At 43.7% G+C, this 19,026-nt stretch overlaps 1 protein-coding gene across 1 annotated transcript in view; it reads right to left on the bottom strand.

The window, feature by feature from the left end:
- ARID1B (AT-rich interaction domain 1B) overlaps positions 1-19,026 on the bottom strand; it is a 357,127-nt gene that overhangs the window by 232,646 nt on the left and 105,455 nt on the right. Inside the window, exon 3 of the mRNA XM_054722446.1 lies at positions 5,285-5,434. Coding sequence (XP_054578421.1) covers positions 5,285-5,434 — 150 coding nt within the window. The remainder of the gene's footprint in view (positions 1-5,284; positions 5,435-19,026) is intronic.

Here is a 19,026-nt window from a genome sequence, read left to right as displayed (position 1 = left end):
CAGTGACCCCACAAATACACACAAGCATCTTTTTCACAACTCTCTTAATATAGCCATGCCTAAGCATTTATCTAATTAAATATTCAATATTTTATCATCTGCTACTTTCTCTTTTCCATATACAGTTAGTGCATTTTTCTGACTTGTTTGAAAATTTTCCAGGTAATCTATACTATCTATGAATTTTGTATCCATAAGGTCTGTGAATTTTATTTAGAAAGAATAAAGGAGACATTAGAAAAGTTTCATTATATAATGGGAATGTACTGCCTGTACGTTCTATATTATCTATTATATTACATGTGTATAGTTTTAAATCGTGTAAGGGATATCAAATTAACAACTAGAAAATATTAAGAGAGTCCCAGTTCCAACAGCATGGCAGATTAAATGTTCTGAATGTCTACTCATTGAAAGATCTAAAATATGAATATAATGCCTTTTCAGATGCATCAGGGACTTGGCATAAATGTGAGTAAAACCAGATACAAACAGAAAGTAAACCAAGAACATAGAGAGTAAGAGCAATAGAAGCTGACCTTTGCTCAGATTTAACTTTCCATTTGGTAACTACACGGGAAACAGGGAAAGGAGAGGCAGTACAAGGCTTGCCAGAGGGGAGTGAGATATGAGAGAGTGCCTCTCAGTTAAGAGCATGAAACCCCTCTAAACAGAAGAGAGAAATACCGGACTTGAACTTAATACTCAAAAGTACAAGGAACTAAAAAATGGCCCCTTTGAGAATGAGCAACCCCAGTCTAACCATCACCAGGGTTTCTGGTCAAAATTAACACTTAATGGTGTGGTCTGCAAAACCTCATGAAGAAAATTCCATTTAAAGTGGTCCCAGAGGCCATCAGCACCCGAATCTATGGCCAACCTTAACATCACTATTGTGGGACATGGCGCTTATCCTGATGTAATGCACTCACAGCATCGCCTAGGAAGGGCTCCACCATGTCCGCCAGTCACGAAGTGTGACAAAACCCCCAGACTCAGGGTCTAGGGTCATCTGCTTCACAGAAAAAGATACAATGAAAAAAAGAGACCATACTATAATAACAACTAAAAAGACAACATTCTTACAAAAAAGCATGGTAGAAATGAAAAGTTTATATGAAAAAACAAACACACACAAATAGCCAAGAAAACTCTGAAAAAGAAAACTAATGAAGATATATTAACCCTACCAGCCATGAAAAAAATAATAAAAACTGTGTAGTACTGGGGCATTAATAGAAGGACCAATAACATAAAAGTCGAGAATATAACCCCACACACTGTACCTAAGAAAATCAGTAACTAATAAAAGTGGCATCTCCAATCAATTGGGAAACAAGAACTCTAACTGTTAATTTTATGTGTCAACTTGGAGTGTTTCTGGATGAAATTAGCATGTAAATCAGTGACTTTCAATAAAGTAGATTGCTCTCCATAATGAGGGTGTACCTCATCCAATCAACTGAAGGTCTGACTAGAACAGAAAGACAGGCTTCTGGAAGCCACAGGGCATCACCATCCAACTGCCTTCAGATTCCATCTTCACATGAGCCCTCCTTCTGGGTCTCCAGCCGTCAGCCACAACAAAACAGCAGAGTCTGGACTTGCCAGTCTCCATAATTATGTGAGACAATTCCTTATAATAAATCTCTATCCTAACCAATCGGATGTGTATACATATACTGGAGTATAAACATATCTCATAATATGTCAAAAGACAAATGACGAGATGAGGGATAGTGGTTACTAACTCAAATCACAAAGGTCTGATCTCCCTAATATATAATGAGTTTTCATAAATCAACTTTTTTAAAGACCAACAACTAAATAGAAAAATTTAAAATAAATAAAATAAGTTTAAAGTCTTGAAAAAAAAGGAAACACAACTACTTTTAAATATATAAGATGTTCAGCCATCAATCACAAGATAAATGCAAATTAAAACTACATGATCAGATTGGCAAAAATCCAGGAGCTTCTTAAAACCATGCCTTTGGCACATGTGCCAGGAAACAAGTACTCTCACACATCGATGGTGGGAGTATAGACTGGTACAACCCCTAGGAGGAACAATCTGGCAATGTTTTCCAAAATTATAGCTGTAGTGTCACTTCTAGGAACTTACCCTGCAGATACGCTTGTACATTTATGAAATGGCACATATTCAAAGTGTATCATGGCAATATTGTTTAAATCGCAAATAACTAAAAATAATCTAAATGCCCACAAAAAGAGAACTGGTAAACTAGATTAGGGTAGGCTCATAAATAAAGCTATATAAAAAAGAATAATGGACTATCTTATGTACTTTTTTGCAGAGATCTACAGAAAATATATTTAAGTGAGTGGGGAACGGAGTTATAAAAAAACAGAGAGTACAAATAGTATGTTATAGTATGCCATCATGTGTGTAAAAATTAAAATATGGTATTTTGCTGCTTTGTATAAAGAAACTCTGGGAAGAAATACAATAAACTAATACAGTGGTTATCTGGCAAAGGAGAGAGTGGTGATGAATTAGCCAAGAAGAACTGTGGTGGGAGACCTTTCTTTGTACTTTTTAATTTTTAAAGCAAATGAATGTATTGATTATTCAAAACATCCTACCTAATAATAGACAAATATGCAAATTGACCGTACCTTCGCTATGCCCGCGATTGGCCAGGAGGCGGGGGGGGGGGGGGGGGGGGCGGGACTCGGGGTGGCCGGGTGGCTGATTGGGCCGGCGGGACGCTGAGCTCGCGTCACCAGCGGCAGCTGGAGCTCAGCGTCTGCGCCATGGCTGTGCTGTGGCACAGAAGGGGCCTCTGGGGCAGCGAGCTCACGTCCCACCGCGGACCGTCAAAAGCGCGGGAGCTGGGTGCCTGTCCGCTCAGGCAGCAGACCTTTCAGAAGCCTCCGCCACGCCGGAGGCTTCTGAAAGGCCTGGTGCACCAGCAGACAGGCACCCAGCTCCCCCGTGATCGAAAGCGAAAGTGTGTAGGGGACCCTACACGTGCATGATTCAATCATGCACTGGGCCTCTAGTTATATATTAAAAATTGTTAAAGACACAAAATGAGTGAGGTATCTTAATGGAACTCTAAAATTACCTTCTGTATCAATCACATTGACAAGACACATGAAGTATTATTTGCTGATTGATTCCCTAATATCAAATCTATGTATGCTCTGCTTGGAAACAAAACTGAGTCTGCAGAAAGGAATATTATGTCTGTTGTGAAAACGGGGTTATTACATTAAACATATTGAAACTACTTTGCTTTTTAAATATATGTGAATTCAGTATTACAAATTCTTATTAAAATTCAGCTTGATTTTGAAAATATTTTATTGGCTATTTTTGTTTTGGATATATTTGGGGGAATTTTTCTGTTTTCGGAGAGGCTAACTATATCTAAAATACAAGATCTCACTTCCCAGAGAAACTTTCTAAGTCAGTCTGAAGATAGAAAGAACATCGAACTCCCTAAAACACAAACCGTCCCTGTCAACCAGACCCTCTGCTTAGGCCACCGAACCGTGTCTGCCTTCCACTGCTTTGTCCCGTCATGAGTTTAATGAAACTTGAAAAATACTAGACACTCAACAGTTAGGGAGCATGAAAATAAAACATTTCCAACATACTCTGAGGAATATTTGGTTTTTCTCAGAATAAACACAATATTTATGTTAAAAAGTCATGGTCATGTAGTATTTCCTATACAATGATATATACCAATCAAAGCATAAAACAAACCTAAACTAAGCCCATTAAAATATTATTCATGAAAGTAAGATTTTACCTGTGGTTTGCTTTAAATATTTAAATGTGAAGGATATTAAATAACTAATTGCCATGTGTTAGAAGTCATCATGGCTGCTTCATAAAGGAAGTAAATTTTGAGCTTGGTCTTAAGGAAATGACAGGCACTCAGAATCCTTAATCAAATTGGTTTTACAATCAGAGGTTCATTTCAGCACAATGAAGGAAAATGAGTAATGTAATCTCTCTATTGAGTCCTTCCTAAATTTTGATGACATGACAAAACATTCTACACCTACAGAAGTTCAATCAGTTCTGAAAACCCCTGAAAAAACTGTAATTTTACATCTCACAAACCCAGACACCAGGCTTTTACTGAAAAAGATATGAGAAAGGTTTTTAATTTCCCAGTTTAATAGAAGACCAGAACAAATAACTTGGAAATAATGTACATTCCTCCCTCAATAAATCCCTTTACATGGTAACAAAATTTTGAAAACATGTATGCAAAAGATAGGATTTAACGTGTTTAATGTATTTTGTTTAAAGCCATAAACTCCTTTTAGAAGTCTTAAATAAAAGTGATGTGGGAGACTCCAATGAACCCAAGATAATGCTTAAGAATTCAACTGAACTGATAAAATTAAGCTTCATATATTTATATATTTTGCTTAGCCTCAACCAATCTCAAGATGTGTAAAAAGCATTTTAAAAACTGAAAAGTCAATGTCACTGTCTTCCTTTCTCTTCACAGCCCTACCCCACAAAAAAGAAAGAAGAGGAAAAAAAAAAAGAGGAAAGTTACATCAAGATGCTTATGATGGAAGTGTATGAAAGTTTTATTTGGATTCAAAGTAAGAGTCCCTAGCTCACGATGCTTTAGTATTCCCTAATGACAGTCTCTAAAACAAGATGGAACTGAACAATTCTACCAAATGCATATATTTACCAAATGCACATAAACTATTTTACTAAAATTATACAAGCTGAAATGTATAGCCCATAACCTACAAGAGTATTTAATGAGGCTAATTTAAACTAGAAGCTGCTTCATATACTTAGAGTACATGATTCCCTTTAGTTTTGTAACATATTGTAATTGAAGTGGCTGTCTGTTTATAAGCTGGTTACAGAAGAATAACACTGCCAAAGGAATCGATGTTTTAATATAGTGGTCCTTGCCATTAAAACAAAAACCAAACAAAAAAAGTTCACGATAAAAATACCATGAATGTACCAACATAAGCCTCAAAGTGACAGACCACTTTCTTGAGATTCAAAACATAAATGACAAAGAACATGAAAAGTCTGACATTTTCTGCTGTCACTATCCAGTAATGTAAGACAATGTAAGACGCTATTAGACATTCTTCCTACCTTTCCATTTCAAACACCCAGCCATAAACAAACAGTTTAGATTAGGTTATAGTTTTGCATTTTCTCAAAACTACATTTTTCCCACCAAGAAGGGAATCTGTTAAGTGGGGCCAGACCTCGCGGCCAGAGCGAGGCCTGGAGCAGGCAGCTGGCTGAGCTCACCTGCTGCGGCTGGTACCTCTGCTGGGACTGGGATGGCAGGTACTGCGCCTGCGGAGGCAGGTGCGGAGGCTGCGGCTGCTGGTTGTAATATGGCTGCTGGCCCTGCTGGCAGTAACCACTCACACCTTGCTGTCCATACTGAGGCGGCATCTGTCAAAAAGTCAGGCAAAGGAAGAGAGAAAGTCAAAAGGTGCAATTCAATGAAATCAAATATCGTTTCAGTTCAGCAACATGAAATGGGTTCTTTGCTAAGCAATTGCATTCACTATTTTTAATATTCTTTCCCTTACATAAATCGACACCCTGCCTTCTATTCACATACTATCAATGAAAGCAAAAGATAATTTGACTTTGCTTTAAGAAATAAAATTTTTATCAGGTAGCAAATATTAGTAACTCCATAAAAATGCAGTGTGTGTGTGTGGAGGGGAGGGCGGGCTCCTAATACTGACATTTAAAAATAGCTAAGCATGCCAAAACCGGTTTGGCTCAGTGGATAGAGCGTCCGCCTGCAGACTGAAAGGTCCCAGGTTCGATTCCGGTCAAGGGCATGTGCCTTGGTTGCGGGCACATCCCCGGTGGGAGGTGTGCAGGAGGCAGCTGATCGATGTTTCTCTCTCATTGATGTTTCTGACTCTCGATCCCTCTCCCTTCCTCTCTGTAAAAAATCAATAAAATATATTTTTAAAATAGCTAAGCATTATGTTAATCCATTCTCATGCAACACACACGATGAAAATAAAGCCAACAGTCCAAGTTCACTAACTCCCTTTTTGCAGAATCTTGTGGTTTGGGCGCAGGTATAGGGCGCATGCTTCTTTCAACTAACGCCAAAACTTCCCGATTACGTTTTTAGCACATACAGTACAGTTACATTAGCAATTCCATTGACGATTTTGCTAAAAAAACACACACACAAAAACCTACACTGCTTTACAACAAATGAAACCTTTTTAGAATAATATTATGAATGTCAAATAACATAACCATCAATATGAGTTACTGAAGGTAAGTATTCAATCTAATACAAGGATAGTATTTCCCTAGTTGATGAAACAGGTAATGATGTAAAGCAGTGTACTGTACTGAAAAAAATAAGAGGTATAAACAAAAATATGGCCTTAAATGAGTCTTCTCCATCTCTAATTTACATAAGCCTAAAAATCCTGGAAACTATTAATAAAAAAAAAGCCGTCTCTTTCTCATGTTATAAGTACACAGTTGATATTTTTTCATTTTTTTTTTTAAAAATGAGAAATCTACTGACTTTCTAACTAGGAGAGAGAGCAGGACAGAAAAAGAAAAACAAGATATTAGGATGGCCAAAAGCAGTGCCCTGGAGACGAGAACGTGAAGTCACTCTGTTAATACCACAATATGGTCCATCTGAGAACTCCAAGAACTTGAGCCTCAAAGCCCACACACGGAAGAATTCAGTGATCAGTTCCAGATACACACTTAAGAAACAAATGCGCTATGGAATACTGAATGATGAAAACAGGGAATGGTAAAACAAGAAAAATATTAAATACTTTGCCTCTAAGACCAATTAGCGCTGTAATTCATAACACGCACAATGAAGTAAAAGGAAATAATGTAAAAAGTTGAAGTTCACGTTCTTTGAACCAATCAAGGTATTTCCAAGACCTATCAGCAATGATGACAAACCATCCGGCCACCATGGTCACAAGTGCCCCCGTCACACAGAGCCCACGTCAGTGGGGAAGGCAAGTTTGTACTGAAAAACCATGTAACAGCACAGCTGAATTCTTTACTTTTATTTATTTTACAGTTTGATATCTCATAATGAATGTATGTCCCTGCCATAAGCCAAGCCAAAGAATTTCCATAAAATACAACTCCACATGCTGGAATACCATACACTACCCACAACACACATCCTTGCGTTCAACACCCATATGTCTGATTTGATATCTAATACTGTATTTCACACAAGTGTCTTTGCAGTTTGATTTGAAGCAGTTAGGGTAACACTTTCGCCGGCGTTAAAATGACTGCAAAGCTCAGTCAACACAGGCAGCAAACTCCCCTCTGAATTGCACTTTAATATGTTGCTTTCTGGTTTACAGGAACCTCACACACAATATGGAAGTGCTGTTGGGGGGGGGGGGGGCCTCTATTTTCTAAACGAAACAACAACAGGACGTTACAGGAAGGAGTCTACCAGCACCAGAGCGTCACAACGTAGGAAATCTCCACCTACTTCAGCTCTGAAGAGCTTTGGGGCAGACTGGGGTGCAAGGGAGGCAGGTAGGGTGGGGGAGGGTATAAGCAAATCTTCAATGGAGCCACGGCAACAATCTGCAGAACAGGCTGGCTTCAGAGGGAAGCCAGCAAGCACGCCTGCTGGGAGACTTCACAATTAAACCCAGTTGCTCTCCTTCTAGATACACGGGCTCATTCATTTGGCACTAACCTGCCTGGCCGCTCACCCACTGTGAGCCTAGAATGAGGTGACCTGTAACACAGCGCAAGTGGGCCAGCAGCTAGACCTGGGGCCGGTGCCCACCGGCCAGCCCACCGCCCTTAGCGAGAGCCACTGCACAGAACAGAGATGACGACCTCTAGTTCCGTTAAAGACTCTGGGTTAGAAATGTATAAAGTCTAAATCCAAGTCCTACTGTGCCTCGGGTGTGGGGATATGGTCAATTATAGTGATATTTGCCCTACATCTCCACCTGTAAAATGGGGCTGCCTTCTCTATTAATTCATGTTGCTATTATAACCAGCAATATAATAATCTAACTTGGAATTCTACACAGATGCTACAATTATTTATTAAATTACAAGTTGTAGTGTTAGCGCTAAAGTATTAATTATTTCCTAAGTCTTACCTTTAAAGAGCAATTTCTAAATATAATGCTTCAGTTGTCTAGAACTAAAGTCTAATTCTTTAATGATCAATATTGTTTTTATTTTTTTAAATATGTCTTTATTGATTTTTAGAGAGAGAAGAAGGGAGAGGGAGGGAGGGAGGGAGGGAGGGACTGGGGATCAAACCCACAACCTGGGCACATGCCCTGACCAGGAATCGAACAGGCAATCTTTCGGTGCACAGGATGACCAGCGGAGCCACAGTGGCAGGGCAGTATTTTCGTTTTAATCACTTCACATTCAGGGCTTTCACAGATCTACTGGATGGGTCTCTGACATCTTCAGCCAAATAATCATTTTGAAACATGAATCGACAGGCTGAGCCGACTGCTGCTGCTGTGCACAGCCCCAGAGCACAACGCCGGTCTCACTGTGCTGTCTCCTCACTTGCCGTCAAAGCACTCAGCTACTGCTCGTGACCCTGAACTTGATCCCCATGGAATCTGCTGAGGACGGAGAAACCCACTACATCGTAAAAACTATGCGGGATCAGTCCATGAGGAAAGCACATGGGCTTTTATTGTTTGGTGAAGTCGATTTTGGCTACCGAGAGTCTTTTTGTTTACCTCTTAGCTCTCAGCACCATATTCAGGGCAAACAAGATTACCAGACAGTTGAGTGCAAGTTACTGAGACCAGGAACCATGTGCTGAGAGCTAGGATACAAAGCCTTTCCAGCTCAGAAGTCCCCTTCCCCGACCAGCCTAACTAGCTGAGCACAGCCCCAACCCCATCCTTTTCATGCCGTTCTGATTTTATTTACCACAGGGGAGATGATTGGACTTAGTTACTAGTAGTTAGTTAGTTAGTTAGTTAGTTAACTCCTTATTTTTGCATCCATGTATTTACTTGGTCCTCATCACTAGAATACAAGCTCCCACACTCCTGGCATGCTTTCCTTGAAGAGGGCCTGCCATCAGTAAATGTTTGTTGAATGAATGTCTTCCAAAAGGTTACTAAATCAAGTTATTATAAAAATGTTAAAGTGATGAAGAACTCATGATAAAAGTGAAATCACTTGTACCATCCAAATCTCTGATACATGTATAACCAGCTTCATCCAGCAGCCAAAAACAGTGAGCTTCAGGCTAAAGCAGCTCAGGGCCCTCGGCTATTAACCGCTAACCCTCCAAGTGATTTCTGCCAATGCCCGACCTTCAGCACGGTTTCAATAAAAAGAAAAGCTCTAAACTATACTAAACTAAACGGAAATCTTCAGAAAATTCATGAGATGACAGCGTTTGTTTGTTATTTAAAAATAAGAAAAACAAGAATTTATTTCACTCATTTCTAAATAAGCAGGATTTTAAAGTGGAACACAAGCACACACAGTAGCAAAAAAATTATTCTAATTTTTAAAGAAATCTGACTGCTTTCAAACATTGTTGGAGAGGGAAAGTATAGCTAAAAATGATTCCCTCGCTTTAATACTTATTTCAGGAAACTACTTTAACAAAGGATTTGGCCACGCCTCCGTATTATGTTAAATGTGCAGAATTCCAGGCTCCATTTTTCATTTCACCTTACCCTGAACTTCATGCTCATACTTGAAAACTGAAGAAATGACCAAGGTTTATTTCCCCTTTCTTATTTCTAAAAAGTTGTACCCAGCAGTGTCCCCACTGAGTTTGAGGGTGCACTGCCTATGGCCCAGCAACTTCCATGTAAATAAACACATGCCAGTGAAACACTCGCGTGTCCCAGAAAGGATGCTCGATGTAATACTGCTTCCGAGAGCCAGAAAGAGGACACAATCCAATTCTAACAGTAGGTGAAGGGGACAATAGTGTTTCCTATAGTCACACAATGGAATTCTATACAGTATTTAAAAAGCGATGTAGTAAGACCCACATATCAAATCAGTTCAAATCTAAAAATTATAATGCTGAATTTGAAAAGAAAGCAACGAAAGGCTAATGCAATGTGATACCATTTGTATACATTTTTAATACGCAATAGTAGTATATATTGTTCAGGGATAGATAGATAGATAGATAGATAGATAGATAGATAGAAAGAAAAGTACAGTCACATGCATTGAAAAGGAAATATGTGACACTCTCCAGGAGGGGAGTGGGGGAAAGATGGGGTGGACCTTCAGCCTTGCATTTTCTTCCCTTTAAAAAAAGAGAGACGAAGCACATATACCGAAGTGTTAACAACAACTATAATCTTGGCGTAGCTACACAAGTATATATTTGTTTCCGCTTTCATAATTTAAAATAAAGAGTTCACCTCCACCACATCCCACATTCCAGTATCACCAGCCGAAAGGCAGGACACAGGCGGCTCAGCACACAGGAGGGAGGGGGCCGGGCTCCAGAGAACGCCTGGTCCACGCTCAGGTACAGAGCCCGGCTGGGACCGTGCTCCGGGCTCAGCCCTGCCTGCTCCCCGGGGCCACGGGGCCCTGCTCTGCTCCAGGCCTCGCACTGGGACGGATAAGCCAAGACTTCGTATGGCCCCCAATTCCTGCCGACGAGCAGGTCTCTCAGGAAGGACTCATGCAGGTGGTTCAGTCACACACAGGCTTAGCATCTGAATTCCTGGCTGCATTTCTCTATGGCTCCTACAAGGAACGCTAACCAATTTCAGTCAGAAATGAGTTCCAGAGTCAAAAATGTTTCAGAAACACATGTGCTACAAAAATAAAACATAACATATTAATTAGCACATTAAAGAATCTGTGAAATCCTTAAAAAGTTAAGGCCCTGGCCGATTTGGTTGAGTGGTTAGAGCATGGGCCCGCTGGCTGAAGGTCTGTGTAATGTGTGGTATGTGAGTAAAGAATTAATAGCCTAGAAGAAGAATAACATCACAGTGATATCTATCACTTCTTAAACCAACTCAGTGTTTTTCATTAATCTAGAACAAAATGCAATTTATTTTGGGTTACTTATTGCTGTGTTTCTAAGAGTTATCAAAAAGTTTATTATACCAATTTATCTTTAACAGCAGAAACCTCCTTAATTTTGTTTTTCATCTGAGCCCCTCCAGATAAATTCTACAAAATGAAAAGGCAAAAAAGCACAGGAAAAATCCTAGGATCACAACAGCTACATTTTAGTCATTACTGTGGCCAAATCTGCTGGCCTCCAACTGCACAGGAAGATCAAACGCTATTTTTCATGCATAAGAGACAGACTGAAAATTCCCCACAGCCAGGAATTCAGTTGTTAAGCCAATGTGTGGCTGAACCAATTGCACGAGGAAATTTTATTATGTCAACATGTCCAGTCAAAAATAATGTGCTAGAAGGTAATAAATAAAGTTTACAAGGTCAAGGTCCTACAACTGCCCAATCTCCAGTCCCTCAAGCTAAGCTCCCAACTGAGACGTCTAAACAATTTAGTTGCTTTTTTCCCCTCCCTCCTATTTTCTTATTTCAAAAAGGAAAATCTTATCCTTAGGCTTGACTAAGGGAGAAAAAGAGTACACAATTTCCTGAAATTACTCCTTCACGCTTGAAAAATGAGAAACAATCAACAAATGTATATTGAACACTTATTGTATGCATTGCACACTACAGCTAAATTCCTTCCAATTAAATCAGCTTCCCTTGAATAACAACAACAACAAGACAACCAGGGAGGGAGAAGGAGTCACAAAGCACTCAGGGTCAAACAGTGTCTTCAACCCCAGAACAGACTTGACGACCCACTACACAGCTCGCGCTGCTCTGGGCCACTTCATTTGTGCCCCTGCCCTTGTTCCTAACAGATGACTTCCGGGCCACAGACACCGCTGCTGTTTTATAGACTGAAAAATAACCAACGTATCTGACTACTTAAACCTTCTCCTTTAGCTTAAAATAATTTTTAATTTGTATCAGAAAAAATTTACTTTCTGATCGCTGAAATGAAGTTAAAAAGTTCTCATTTGTCTCCCGGCCGGTGTTGCTCAGTGGTCGGGCGTCAACCTATGCACCAAGAGGTCACAATTCAATTCCCGGTCAAGGGCACATGACTGGGTTGCCAACTCGATCCTCAGTAAGGGGCGTGCAGGAGGCACCCAATTGATGATTCTCTCTCATCATTAATGTTTCTCTCTCTCCCCCACCTTCTCCTTTCCTCTCTGAAATAAAAAAATATTTTTAAATGCTCTAATCTGTCATCAGTAATAAGTCCTTTTACATGACAAATTGGTTTTCTAAACTTCCTTTCACAGGTACACACAATATTAGAGTGTATAAAGTAAATAACAGTGACAATAATATACATATAATTTCTCTCAGATGTCTTCACAATAATTAATTGCTAATAAAAGAGCCTAGAAGAAGAGAAACATCACAATGACATCTAGTCACTGCTTCTTCTAAGTCCAGCTGCTCTATATTTAGCCAATCACGGCATAAGTGAGTCCTAGGCCAGACGCGTGTTCTGAGGGGTGAGTGTTGGGCATGGCTGTGGAGACCAAAGGCAGAGCCTCTCAGGACCTCAATTTCCAAAACTCCGAGCTGCGTCCTAAACAGCCTTTATTTGCACTGCGTAACCACCATCAGCCTAGTGTCCGTGACTTTTCGTACACCCTTCCTAAATTAACTTACACTGCTAACCACGCTACCTCTGGAGGGTCACAGTTCTGGAATGGCCTTGTCCACTTCGCAAAGTGGCACATCCTTTCGCTTTCCTCTAACTCTGAGCTTCAGGGAGTGCCCCTCGTGCTAATGCACAGACTTCATTAGCAAATGGACGGCCAACCCTGCAAGCCAACGCTCTGATTCCAGCCGGTCAGAGAGTCCCTGTCAACCGCGGTCTACCCCGCTCTGTCCCTTCGCTGTTTTCACTGGCTGACCTACACTGCTTTCTGGTCTTTACTGCGGAACAGAAACTAAACAGCATGGCCACGCACAGAGGGAGGGCACTTTCGTCTTCGTCCCGCTTTGTCCTCCCCCTGCCTCACCTTACCCTCCAGCGCAGCCTCTCAGGGGCTCTGGGTGAGGGCCCACGGGCGCAGCCTCCCGGGCAGGACCCGCTGCCTCTCACTTGCGGCCGGTGTTGAGCTAAAGTCCCACACACACAAAATTAACACACAAGGGTGTAATTGTAGTTTTATGCTCAAGTGCCCTCATTATGCACTTTAAAGCACTTTCTTACCAAGGATCCATCGAGGACATTCGATATCACAGGTCTATAAAGTGTAGTGTGCTTTTTGATAAAACTGAACCATCATGCAGCTTCAGAGAGAAAGTGTGTGTGTGACGCACAAGACAATAATCTCATTCTGAAAATGTTAGCTAAAAAAGGAACATATTTCCAATGTACATGAATTTGGTGAGGGGGAGGGATGCCTACCAGCTAAAGACTGGTAATCCACACAATCTACTCTTGAGGAAAAGAGGACCGGTGCATAAAAACACGTGACTAAAATCTGGCATAAATCATCCCGGGGAGAACAGCTCAGCCGTGAGTCTCCACGCCTTGTTTACATAGAACATAAGCAGGAACAAACTCAACGGTAAAGGGAGCCATGCTCGTTTCTAACGCAAAAGCTCTGACGTCTAGGCTACCAGCATCTACACTGACAGCAAAATGAAGTCAGACTTTTCCATACCAAACACATGCAGTGGCTTTGAAGCCGGAGCCCCGAACTAGGAAACGCACCCCCATGACTGCGCCCAGCTCCTCCCCCGGAGGTCAGCGCACAGAGACCTCAAGGCTGCGCGGCCTCCCACCACAGCGGGTCAGCTCTGCCACCAGAGGCGTTTCCAGGAAAAGCCTCCTGCGGAAAGGAAAGGCCCAGCTGCCCGCGGGGGCCTGACCTCCCCCAGAGTGCTCCCACTCAGTGCGGACTCCGCCTCCCAGGAAAGCAAGCTGAAGGTCCCGTGTTTGTTACATCAGGCCGAACTGCCCAGGACCCTGGGAATCAGTGAGTATAATCTTCGAGCTGCTTCCATTTTTACAAAGAGCACAAAATAAAAATCAAAGCAGCACAACAGCCTCACACCTGGGCTAGGGTTTTCCAGTAAGACTTTAAAATAAATGTCGGGGTGCAGTATTTTCGTGTTTTAAAAAGCCACCCACGTGGTCCGCACACACGTAGGGATGCCATCCGGGACAGGCGAGTGCCCCCCCCACGCCCTCCGGCCAGAGCCGCCTGTTTTTCTAAAGCACCGGGAGGGGAGCCCAGGGCCCAACGCTCTCCTCCACAACCCAGCTGCCGAGCTGGATGTGCCAAAGGGGATTCCAGAGAATTTTAAAGAGATAACCTTTGCTGAGGCTGCAATGTCAGCTTTGTAACCGCATGGCGGGAACATGTGCAGCGAATGCAAGATTGAAAGACTGTTCTGTCTGCGGTAACCATGGAGAACACAGGGATTTACCGAGGAAGACCAGAATTTTAAAGCAGCAACGGAGACAAGCAACTGGTGTCTTCAAGGGAGAGGAACTTGACGGTGGGGGAACAGGAGGGTGGGACGTGCACAGCCGGCTCTTTCTACCTTGGGGATTTTAGACCAAGCACAGAAGTCCTCCTTCCCGTGTGTGTGTGTGTGTGTGTGTGTGTGTGTGTGTGTGATTTTTTAATACAGCTTTAAAGTTGTTTCATGTTTTTTTTAAGGTAACCATATAATTGCATTATTACCAACAGTCTACAGCTCCCCCTTTGAGGGTTAAAGGGCTAGTGGTTTCTATAGCCTTTCTACATTTCTTTTTCTCTCCTGCGGGAAGGAAGGGAGGGAAGGAAAGAGTTTGGTACCTTAGTCGATGAAAATGTGAGTAAAAAAACCACCAAGCCCCTCTAATATGGGAATTTCAAAACCGAGATTGTCTTAAACATGATTCTCTAAAATATACAGTCTGAGTGTTTCATCAGGTATTTTTAAGGGAGAAACACGTATACGGTGAACGTGTGCCTGGAGAAAAATACCAGCAACAACAATACAGAAGGGTCCGACTTCACACACCACGCCGAGACCTCAGCCCGCCGAGGCCGCGCCCAGACCGAGAACCAGGGAGTGCGGGCTGTGCCGCACCCTCCCTGAGCGGGCGACACCGGCTGGCAGGCAGGGGGGCAGCTGAGGCTCGGCCCTGAGCTAGCCAGGCACACAAAGGCTTCCAGTGAGCAGAGCCGGCCTTTGTGTTCTGCCCTGACTTTCGGAATGTCCTCATAACCAACACCGAGGCCGGAGAGAAAGGAGTCCCTTTGCGTTAGAAGATGTTTCTGCTCTAACCTCTCAGATTTCTCCCCTAAGTGGCTGAAAACTGACTCCTTGCATCTTATTCCCTGCATCAGTCTGAGGTTGGGGGTGGGCGTGGGGGGGCGATGAAGATGCTCAAAACTATATCCAACACGTGTTTGGACCAATAAGCTCTTGTTTGAGTTGGAAAATCCACGCCCACTCCCCCTCCTCAGCAGGCTAACCCTAATCACACTTATTGTGAATTACTTTTCCAGGCACTATTAGAACCGGCAGAGATTTCCGGTCACTGGCTCACCCCTCTCCTTACCAAGATCAAGGGTTAGGAAACCTGCACAATTTCACCCAGCTGGTCACAAACAGAACTCAATTCTCTGTGCGCCTGCCCCCACCCCAGCTCACTCCGCTCTCCTGTGACCCTCAGCCCTGAATGCGAGTGACGTGTCAGTGAAGCGTGGAGGAGACTGTAAGTGGACGCTGGACTGGGACAGGAAGAGGGAAGGATGCTGTGGAGACCCTGCTCTGCTCTAGAAGACAGCAGTGTAACGACAGACAAGGGCTGGGCCCGGGAGCGGAGGAGAAGCAGCAGGAGTGGGAAGGCGTTGAACAGGGAGACGGGTGAGTCAAGAAGACAATGGCTCCAAGGGAAAGAGGTACACAATGGCTTTGAAGTTAAAAACGGAAGTTTTAAAACCTAGGTGGTTTAGATTAATTTAGAAAGCATTAGGATGCGAAATCTCTACCAACACAGACACTCAACGTGAAAGCAGGCAGAGTCTCTTCCTTCTGAGCCGCTGAGCACATAAACTTAACCTACAGGACAAACCTGTGCGATTGGCTAACAGCCTACAGAGGGGTTCCATTATGAGGCTGAGGCAGTATGAGGAAATGACGCTTTGAAAAAAATATCAAAGTCCTTGAAATATAAATACATCTTAAAGCAAATGCTTGTATAAAAAAGAGAAAATGATTTAATTATTCCCCTTGAGAAAGAAGATCTGCAATTTTTTTCTTATTTCATCAGATGGAACATGTGCCAAGTATCCCCAAAAGATTGGTCAGGAAAAAATACAGGATGTTGACTTTGAAAATTATTAACAGAAAGACACCTGAGGGCAGGCAGAGGAGGGTTTACTTAACGTGGAAGGTTCCACCGTCTCTTCTATAGTAATAACTCAGTAAAACTGGGCATTCTAGCCTACTCAGGAGAAAATCGTAAGATCGGAGTTACTCCCTCAAAACTACACTTCACCACAGATGTAATCTCAGATTGTCTATTCGAAGCACCTTGGCAGGTAAGTCTACAGTAGACTTTGGGGAAATACGGGTCATTTAATGGTTTTGCTAGAATGTGAAGGGGTATAAAATAATTGTTCTAAGGTACAGTCCTCCAGTCCAATGACAAATAAGGATAAGTGGGTCAAAAGATTTCTAATCAGACCATATTTTTTTTATTTTAACTATAAAGAAAACAATCTCTTACACACCATTAAAATGAAAAAGCCAGGTTTAAACAGCATCCCAAAACGATTTTCACTTTCACAAACCCCTCAATAAATGCCCTGTGTGTTTTGTGGAGAGGAGCAGGGTTTCCAACTGTTCCTTTGACATATTCAGTTTTCCTTCAAGAATGTGGCTTGTAAGACTGGTGGAACCGGCTCAAGACAAGGTAGGAGGAATTGTAGGAGGAATTGGTGAAGAATGGTCACCTTTCTAACCAGAGATGCTGCATTCAACAATCACGTGACTAGGCTCCCGCAGCTACGTCAAACTGCCAGAGGAAAAGATTCGCAACATCAGCTGGTCATTTGGTTCCGGAAACCTCCTTCCACTGTCCTCCACTCCCCACGCTGGTGGGAGCCTAACAAACCTAAAAATCACAGCCATCTCCTTAGCAGACTCTGACCCCCCGCATGTCCGGGACAAATCAACTGTTAGGGTTCGGGCACCCCATCCCTAACAAGTTCTTATCCTCCCTCTAGGAACTGCCCAGCCACGGAGGAGCCTCCAGGTGGCCACGCCCGAGGGCACTGATGGGCACCCAGGAAACCTGCCCTGCCGCTGGTAAATAAGTAACGGTGCTTTCAATGGGCCCTCGGGCTTTCCCGCAATCAGACCATATTCTAATTCTACTTTATCTCAACTACAAAAAAAATAAAAATAAAACACCAATTTCTTACATTTCCATTAGAAGGAAAAGGGGGTAGAGAAGAGAATCAAAGGAACTTAAAAATCCTGAAGGTTAATCAGGGCAAGGCTTTCAAATGTTTTGACTCCAAATCAAAAGACGAATTATGTTTTATAGCTCATCCCTGAGCACATGACACCCTTACCACATGTGATGCATTCATATTTTATGCTCTAATTCTTTCCCTTTTTAAAAATTCCTGGCTGTAACCTAATGCATTGCTTTCGTGGCCCCACTAATGAGTGAATCACAATGAACAGTTTTAAAACACTACATTTGAGCTTGATTTTGTTTTTCAGAGAACCTCAGAGAAGACAGTTTTGAATGATACTATACCAGAAGAAATTTGTGTCCATGGATATTGGTTCCCCGGCCCCAGCCCTGACCTACAGGTGCCACCGATACACACTGGCACGGCCAGAAAGAGCCACCGCTGGGCAGGTCACCAGCTACAAGTGCCACCTGAGAGGCAAAGTCCACAGAGCCGGGAAGAACCTCCTGAGCTCCTGCCCCGCGGAGAGGAGACGGCAGCTCCCGCAAGGAAACGGGAGCCGCAGCGAGAGAGGGCAGAGCGAAGCTGGTCAGCTCGGTCACGGTCCTGAGCTGAGACTCAGAGCGAGTGCGTGCTGAGGGGAGCAAGGAGCACGGGCCAGAGACAGTGCACGCCGATCTTACAGCTGGAGAAAGAAAGAAGTCTGGAAAGGAGTTCCAGAGCAGACAGAGTAGGAAAATGAGATGGAAGTAAATTTTAAAATAAAACGAGTGAAGAGGTCCTGAGCCCCGACAGGGGAGGCCCACCCAGCCCAGCCCTGGCCCTCCTGCCTATGCCAGTGAGCAGCTCCCGGGGCCCTGCAGCCCGTGCCTGCTGCCCCCTGCCTGTCGGGAGGGGGTGACGCCCCCAGCCACCTCCTGAGTGCCCACAGGGCCCTGCAGCCCTGGCTCTCTCACAGCAGGTGGGTGCTGTGGGAAGCGGAGGGTGTAGCCCCCGCCCATCCCCCACCCACGGAGCCGGCCCTGAGGCCAGGGTACAGGTCCACCCACCATGACCAGTGTCGCCTGCTTCCCACCTCTGCACGTCTACATCCGAGCACTTCCCACACTGGGGGCTGTCCAACCGGGTGCCTGGTCCCAGCCCCAGCTCTGACCCCCCTTCCGGAGGCGCAGGGGCCACCCCAAAGCCCTGCAGCCCTCTGCCCACTGACATGCAAGGCCCCGGTCAGTGCCCCGGCTCCCCGAGTCCTGTCTGGCTAGTGGGACAGGGAGGCCTTGTCCAGGGTCACGGAGCCACGCTGGAACGTGCGTGCAGGCCCGTGTGGGGGCGCTCCCAGCAGGGCCGGTGGGAGCCACACACTGACTCCTTCGTCCGTTCACTCACTGGCGGCTGAGCAGCGCGTGGCGGCTTGGGGGCGTAGGGGTGTGGAGGGAGGACGCGGGACAGCTGCCGGAGGAAGGGACACGGCACGGAGTCTTAGGAATGACCAGGTGTGGGAGGGGGGGCGCGGTAAAAGAGGCTAGGGGGGAG

This window comes from Eptesicus fuscus, chromosome 10 (assembly GCF_027574615.1).
Source record: "Eptesicus fuscus isolate TK198812 chromosome 10, DD_ASM_mEF_20220401, whole genome shotgun sequence".
Taxonomy (NCBI): Eukaryota; Metazoa; Chordata; class Mammalia; order Chiroptera; family Vespertilionidae; genus Eptesicus; species Eptesicus fuscus.
The sequence above is the reverse complement of the archived record's forward strand: the minus strand, read 5'-3'. Positions and strand labels throughout refer to the sequence as shown.